Genomic DNA, 8,366 nt, shown 5'->3' with positions numbered 1-8,366 from the left:
TCCGCTTATTATAAGCGACTTTGGGCTTCTTTTTCTGTACAGTTGCTTGTAAATAGTGGTAGTTGAGCGGGTTGCGTATTTTTTTGGGCTTGTCTCTAAAGAGTAGTTGCTGCTTATTTGGGCTCGTTTCCTAAATGTTGTTTAAACCAGTGGTTCCCAAACATTTTCACCCCCAATTCAAATGAATGTGCATTTGTCTGCGGACGACCCCATCTGAAAACGTTTTATGCCAGGGACCCCCATTCAAGGTTTGTGTTTATGTTTAAAAAATATAACATTTTTTATTTTATTTTTTATTCCAAGATTCTTTTTTAAATAGCCAATGTATATCATATACATTGGCTATTTAAACATTACAGTATTATATGTTTAAAACGGCGAAGGGCTTGCTTCTTTTGGGCTTGTTTTTTCATAGACCCTGATTGCTTATTCCTCTCGCAAAACCTGGCAACGTTGCTCCGGAAGGAATCAGTTCTAGAGGGTCACGCACGTTTCTCTCTCTCTCTCCCTCGTTTGCCACCAAACCAGCATGGAGACGAGCTGTGTTGTGTAGAACAACACTGTTGTCACCATTACTATTATTAACGTGTTAGTAAAGCCTATGGACAGCAGCAGCATGGGGGAGATCACTGAGACAGTAGAGCAGGCTCGGCCCAAAGTGTCAGACCCACGAGGCATACTGCAGCAGAACCGAGTCTTTCTGGACTTCTTCTGGGACATAGCGAAGCCCGAACAGGAGGTCCGTCTGAAGGCGATCCAGGACCTCATCACATACCTGAAGAACAGTGACAAGGTACTACTTTACTTCAAGGACCCCCCCATAACTCTGAGAGTGTACAAATGGAACCCTGGGTTCAGGAGGAAAACATCAGACATCTATATCAATGGTTCCTTTTGTATACTGTCAGAGTTACATATTTGTAAGGGTCAATTTAGACCCCCCAAAAGGAACCCAGAGAGTCCCCGAAATCCACTTTGAGAACCACTGATCTATATAACTCTGAGAGTGTACACATTTGTTATATAGAGTTATATAGACCCAGGGGTTGACATTAAGCCTTGTCCCACTTGTCAGTTGTCCTGATCAAGCAATACATCTTCCAAGCACGAGTCCAGCCAGACCTGTGTATCTGGGTCCATTGAACTGATCTGAAGAATAGTGACAATTGTACTGAAGATCAGTGGTTCTCATGTCAAGGACCCTTTAAATTAAAATGGATTTGGCTGCAGACTGGGGAAAATAATTCACAATTATTTTTACTGTGGACCCCCTGGAACCCCCCAAGCTGGACCCCAGGGGGTCCCCAGGCCCAGACCCCACTTTGAGAGAACCACTTTGCTGTGTAGATCCACCCCCAAATGACTGACATCTAGAGATGGACCTTTATTTATCCCTGTGTGGGGAAATGTAGGATAGGTACAGGTCCGAGTAGAGGGAGAAAATAACTTGGCCCTAGCCATCTGCACTTGGTCTGACTGGCTTAGCATAATTTACATTTTATCAATATATGTTAGTGTATATATTTGCACAAGGCAATACAAGGTCTATTAAACTAAAACAAATCTCAAATCAGTGTGAATACAGTGTTACTGCAGCAATGAAAATGAATAAAACTTGAAGTAAGCATGTGAAATGATGCAACAGTTTATCCATTCTCTGAGTCGTGCTGAGCCCGGGCTCTGATGCCCCCCGGTGTCGTTCTGACATCGGGGGGTCTGGCTGCCCGGCCCTCGGTACCGACCCAGTGTTCTACTGGGCCGGCTGCCGAACCGGGCATGCTGGGATCTGAACCCAACGGTGAGCTTCTACCGAGACTTGAAATGCTGATTCTGATCACATGCTTCTGTCAGAATAAAAATAGATTTACATGTTGCTCTTGTGATGTTTCAGTTGCAGGTTGTCAGTTCATCTAAAAAAATATTCTAATCTTGATCCCAAACTTGTTGTTGTTTCAATGTTTCAGAATGTTTTTTTTTCTCTCCAGAAATGTCCACTGTTGTAGGATTAAGTATAAAGTAATAACCGTCCAGCACCGATAATAAACTAAAGAGAGTAAAGACACTTTGTGACAGACTGTTCATCACCTTGGCTGGGTGGCTGCGGTTCATTCCCCGAACTCCTATTAGTTGTGAGAGGAACGGAACATCGACATCCTCAGCCTCTTTATTTATGATTATTATTTATTTCATCATCTGATTACGTGTTGTAAAAGAACAAGGGCATGGCCTCACTATCTTTATATTATGATCCCATTTGTTTCTTGATCTGATGTGTTGTAATGTAAATTGCATTTCCCTTTCATTTACTGATGGATCCTCTCATCCATTTCCATAAACTCCCTCAACACTAGTGGTTCTCAATGACCCAGGGGGTCCTCAGCTAAATGCTTGATAGTTCAGGAACCAAATTGAGCTTTATCAGTCTGTAACTCAGAGAGTGTGCAAATGTAACCAAGGATCCATTTGGTTTGATGTTGTACACTCTTCAGAGTTAAATTAAGACTTTTAGATTTTACAGTGTACATTGGGGTCCCAGAGATTAAAATTTGTATCAAATGGGTGTCCGTGGTCTAATGCCTGTTAAACTGGACATCCTTGAAATTAAAAAGGCTGAGAATCACTGGCCTAGACTGTTTTAGATGAAACCAACAGCGACATCATAACCTTGGGTGAAAAAAATAACAACATGATAATGGGTTTCTCTGTCCTGCAGGCAGATGAGTTGGACTACACCTTGAAGAGGTTGGTGGAAGGTCTGGCACACACCAGAGAGGTCGCCCGTCCTGGCTTCAGCTTGGCTCTTGGACAGGTTAGCTGATGTTGCATTGTTAATGAGATGAGATCTAATGCCTAATATAAGCGATCTCTTACGACGGTGTCACGACTCACATGCTGAAAATAGCAGATCTGTAAGCCCACAACGTGTTGCAAATGCACCGCTTTGTGAGCTTATAGATCTGCTATTTTTGGCATGCGACACTAAATCCGGCTTTAATCCTCTGTTATCACCAACAACTTTGTCTGAACTTAAAAACAAATATTTTTTGTTTGCTTTGCGGTTTCCTTAGCTGCTGAGCACAGATGAGGACATACCTCTCCAGGCTGTCTTTAATAGGATCAAAGAGACACACAATTTAGAGTCGGCGAAAAAGGTAAAAACAAAAAGGAAAAGGAAATAAATGTTTATGGACAGTTTGACACATCTTTGTATATAACTCAGGTTTGACCTCTTGAGTGTGATGACTTTTTTTTTATGATTTCAGAAACTAATCAGAAATGTTGCATTTGGGAACTTCTTTGGCGTTCTTGCACTGTCACAGTCCACACGTCTCCCCAAGGTAAAAGCCACTCCGTTTCTAATCACTGGCTTCTAAAGATGATGTAATGTAATACTGTTAACCTGTGTCTTTATGAAACTTAAAATGAAAAAGATCAGTGGAGAACTTGCAAATTAAATGCACTTGAGAGCAATGTTTAGTCTCAGATGTATCATAATTTTACATCTCCAATAACACTATAACATCAAAAGCATATTAGCCCAAGAAATCTACTGTAACCATATTTTAAAATACATCTTTTGTGTGCGTGTGTGTGTGTGTGTGTGTCAGGAGCCACAAGTGGTGTTGGGATGTGTGCAGTTGTTGCAGAGTCTGTCAAAGCACAGAGAGCATCTTAAGGACTTGCCCGGAAAGACCATGGTGGACATCTTGTCTGAGGTGATTTGATGCAGTTTTCACTTAGACTGCTGGGTCTGAGTCCATTAGTGCAGTCTGGTGTCTAAATGGAGCTGCAATTTCTATTTGGCGATTTTGTTGCAAAATGAGACAACCACTGTTTTGGAACAAATCTTAGAAATTGACTGTAGGGCTGGGCGATATGGACAAAATCAAATATCACTATTTTTCACCAAATACCTTTTATCAACATTTCGACAGTAAATTGTGATGATATACTTTTTTTGTTTTGTTCATTTTTCTAAAATAGCAGATCTACATGCTAATTAATTCCGGACTTTAACTTGTAACAGAGTATTTCTACATTAATTTTTCTACTTTTTTTTCCTGAAATAGCAGATCTACAAGCTCAAAACGCATCGTGATGCAACCCCTAACCCTATATAAAAAAAGTGATTAAAATGTAGACATCACTTATGTCATATCACGATAATTCATATCACGATAATTCAATATCCAAAATCCCAGACGATATCTAGTCTCATATCATGATATCAATATAATATTGATATATTGCTCAGCGCTAAGTGTATCCGCTAGACGACCGTGGTGTTAAACTGGCAGTGGCGAAAGAATGCTGCCCACGAAGGGGTCCAATCCGGCCAGTGGAATGATTTTGGGAGGAATTTCAATGGGGTTGGGGAATTTCATTGCCGTTCTTAAATTCTGATGTCCTCCACAAGTATAGTAATACGTGTGTGTGTGTGTGTGTGTGTGTGTGTGTGTGTGTGTGTGTGTGTGTGTGTGTGTGTGTGTGTTAGACACCAGAGGAGGTGTTTGATGAGGTGTTACTGGGGGCTCTGCAGTCGGACCTGTCCTCAGCCTTCAGTACACCAGAGCAGCTGCAGCTCCTCCTGGTGGCCATGGAGCGCTTCCCTCAGTCCCTCAAACCCAAGAAACTCAAGAAGCTCCTGGGAACGTCCATCATCGTCACCGAGGACAACATCCCCAAGTGAGAATAGCCATAATATGGTCGCTCTCTGGCAGAAACCTTGCATAGAGAAGTTAATAGAACCAACATGGTCTGAAAAGAAAAAACTAGAAAAACATATCTAAGAGGTATGAAGGTTAAGTAAACACAAAACCTATCAAGCAAATTGGTGTGTATAGATCTAGAGATGGACCTTTATTTATAACTTTGTGGGGAAATGTAGCCATCTGCACTTGGTCTGACTGGCTTAGCATAATGTACATTTTATCAATATATGTTTGTGTCTATATTTGCACAAGGCAATAAAAGATCAATTTAACTAAAACATATCTCAAATCAGTGTGAATACACTGTTACTGCAGCATTGGAAATGAATACAACTTGAACTAAGCATGTGAAATGATGCAACAGTTTATCCATTCTCTGAGTCGTGCTGAGCCCGGGCTCCGATGCCCCCCGGTGTCGTTCTGACATCGGGGGGTCTGGCTGCCCGGCCCTCGATACCGACCCAGTGTTCTACTGGGCCGGCTGCCGAACCGGGCATGCTGGGATCTGGACCCAACGGTGAGCTTCTACCAAGACTTGAAATGCTGATTCTGATCACATGCTTCTGCCAGAATAAAAATAGATTTACATCAAACAGAAACTTGATTTAGAATATAAACTTGATATCCGTAAGAATCAAAAGCAAGAAACGTAACAGCTTCCAATTAATATCCCTGTTCATTCACTACTGTAACTAAATGTGACCAGAGACGTTGACCGTTGGCTATGTTGACGTTCTGTTAGAATTTATGAACTAAGCTGCTCTGTCTTGGGTTTGTTATCTTTGTTTTCCTGCTGAACGTAGTTTTTCGTATGTCCAAAAGGTTTGTCTTTTCAGGAAATGGAAAAAGAAGTTTCGTGTTCTAATGGATCAAGTGTAGAAATAATTTTGTCACAACTAAGCTCACACTTTTCATTAGTTCTGTATTTATAAATAGCAATTGCATAAAAATGTATAAAAACAAAAATAGGCATTTAGCAGACGCTCTTAATCCAGAGCGATTTACAGTAAGCGATCTACGTGTTGTGAGCTTGTAGATCGGCTATCTTTGCCATTTTTGTGTGACGCTGTAGTATGACAAAGTAAGCCATTAGTTTACAGGAAAAAATTAGAAATGTAAAAAGTAGAAATATGGAGATACAAGGTTTCTGCCCAACACCGAACACACACAGCTTACCCCTGAGTTATACAGAAAATAGCCGATCTACAAGCTCGCAAGTTGTGAGCTTGTTGATCTGCTATTTAATTTGATTAAATTATTGATACTTTATTCGATTATTCTTTTTTTTTTAAATAATAGATTAAATCAATTGGTTCAATTAACAGTTGGCACCCCTGAACTCATGCAGTGTGTGGTGTCCTCTCCTGCAGGCTGGCGGAGGTGCTGAAGATGGCAGCGCGCTCTGTGAAGAATGAGCCGCAGCTTCCAGCCGTGGCCCTGGACCTGCTGAAGATCTCTCTGAAGGAAGGCACCTTCCAGCTCTTCTGGACCAAAGCCATTGTTCAGAGCATGTTCCCCGCTGGCGCGCCGAAGAACAAGTTTGAGGAGCAGTCGTCACCCACACAGTACGTTGTCATGAATGAAATGCCTGAACCCATTAAGACCCATTCTACAAATGCCTTCTATGTCAGTGGTTCTCTAGCTTTTTCAAGTCAAGGACCCCTAAATTGATATGTATTTGGCCGTGGACCCCCATCTGAAAATGTTTTGTATCAGGGAAGACCCCCAAAAGAGAAGATTTATGTTTAAAAATTCAAAACTATTCAAAATAACACAATGTTCAAAAATAGCAGATGTACAAGCTCGCAGCGCGGCACGAAGTGACGCGCTGTGAGCTTGTACATCTGCTATTTTTGAGAACCACTGCTTTAAACCACTGTTCTAAATCCTAAAGAGTTTTCTGAGGATGCTTTCCCGCTATTAAAGGGTTAATTGATGTAAAAAAAAGAAAAAGAAAAAAAGAAGTTCCTATCATGCAAAGATTTGACTGTAGTAACTCTCAGGACCCCTCTCGGGGGTCCCGACTTACCCCCTGTGGAAGACCCCTACGCTAAATGTTGACTTAGTCTTGTTCGCCTGCATCTCTCCAGGTTCTTAAGCTTCCGTCTGCTGGGAAGCGCCCTGCCCCTGCTGTCTCTGTCCCAGCTGAAGGATGTGCTGTCTGGGGAGGTGATGAAGCGCTATGGGGAGCATGTGGTCTCTGCTCAGGTTTGTGGAATCAAAACAATGTTGGCAGGGAAAATGCAGGGTTAGGGTTAGGAATTTAAGTGTTTAAAATGTTCCCCCTTTTTTTGCACATTCAAAAACAACAAATGTGTAGCAACAGCATAATATTGGGTTGGGATGTGCAAAAACCCTGTGTGGGTTATAAAGGTATTCTCGCCCCACTTTACAACAAAAAATGAAAAGTAATAAAAAAAAAAAACATAATTTCAGTAATTGTCTTGAAGAAGTTATCAGACAAGACAGTGACCTGTGTTCCCATTTGTTTGTACTGGACCAAAAAGAAATGTTTTGCATTTTAGTCAACCCAGCATATATATTAATAAAAATAAAGAAAATAGAGGCGGGGGGGGGGGGGGGGGTATTTTGACATTCATACTTTTTAACTTTAATGTAATGTTTTCAGTTCTAATATTCTACATTACACAGAACCTACACTTTAGTGAAATTGGCAAAGTAAACTGAAAAAGTCATTTACGAAAAGTATTTGCTCATCCTGACACACTCCAGAGTCCAGACGGCCTGCACTGTGTTCTACATCCGCATGCCCAATCACATGCTTGCCTGCATTAAGCCCATAACTACTCTCTGAGCCACTGGTTCTCAAAGTAGGGTGCTGGGACCCTCAGGGTCCTTTGAGTGGGCTCCAAATGGACCCTTACAGGTCTGTAAAAAAAAATCTGAAAACTACAAATCGGCTGCATAATTTATATATATAAATATAGTATAGTATAATAGTCAAATAATGGCAGTTATATTGGCCTGGTCCTACCCCACACACCCCGGTCACATTGATACCTGACTCTGATTCTCTCATTCTCTCATTGACCGCCCCCCCCCCACCAATGAAAATGATTGTCCCCAACTAAGGATTTGTTTAGTCTACTCTAATTGGCGACTAATTGCCAATAGTCGACTGGCAGTCGACTAATAAAAAAAAAAATATATATATTTTTTTTTGGGGGGCCAAAATACATTTTATTTCAAAGGGCCAAGTCTACACAGTTTGTTTTGTCTCCAGCAGAGTTTCTAGTGTCTCTATCTCTCTCTGGAAGAGGTTGCACATGAACTCTGCAGCCGCACTGAGGCGCTCCAACACAAACAATACCAATACAAAGACGAGGAATAAGAAGAATGTAGTGGAAGTTACGTGTGGTTGCAGGCGTAGACTTGGCCAAAAAACAATTTAAAACATTTTTTCGACTAGAGTCGACTAAGAGACACTTAGTCGACTCGGACCCCCCGCGACTAACCAGTCGACTAGTCGACTTAGTCGAGGTCAGGCCTAAAAATGAATAAAACTTGAAGTAAGCATGTGAAATGATGCAACAGTTTATCCATTCTCTGAGTCGTGCTGAGCCCGGGCTCCGATGCCCCCCGGTGTCGTTCTGACATCGGGGGGTCTGGCTGCCCGGCCCTCGATACCGACCC

At 41.7% G+C, this 8,366-nt stretch overlaps 1 protein-coding gene across 1 annotated transcript in view; it reads left to right on the top strand.

Moving 5' to 3' along the window:
- Positions 1-488: 488 nt before the first annotated feature.
- The window catches only part of mybbp1a (MYB binding protein (P160) 1a), a 33,468-nt gene continuing 25,590 nt past the window's right edge, over positions 489-8,366 (top strand). Inside the window, exons 1-8 of the mRNA XM_080436388.1 lie at positions 489-793; positions 2,714-2,809; positions 3,069-3,152; positions 3,264-3,338; positions 3,609-3,716; positions 4,496-4,686; positions 6,083-6,277; positions 6,803-6,920. Of these exons, the coding sequence (XP_080292514.1) occupies positions 602-793; positions 2,714-2,809; positions 3,069-3,152; positions 3,264-3,338; positions 3,609-3,716; positions 4,496-4,686; positions 6,083-6,277; positions 6,803-6,920 (1,059 nt within the window). The 5' untranslated portion in view covers positions 489-601. The remainder of the gene's footprint in view (positions 794-2,713; positions 2,810-3,068; positions 3,153-3,263; positions 3,339-3,608; positions 3,717-4,495; positions 4,687-6,082; positions 6,278-6,802; positions 6,921-8,366) is intronic.

Source organism: Gymnoscopelus braueri (genome assembly GCF_963280865.1).
Source record: "Gymnoscopelus braueri genome assembly, chromosome: 8".
Lineage (NCBI taxonomy): Eukaryota > Metazoa > Chordata > Actinopteri > Myctophiformes > Myctophidae > Gymnoscopelus > Gymnoscopelus braueri.
Note: the sequence above shows the minus strand (reverse complement) of the source record. Positions and strands in the feature narration are given on the sequence as shown.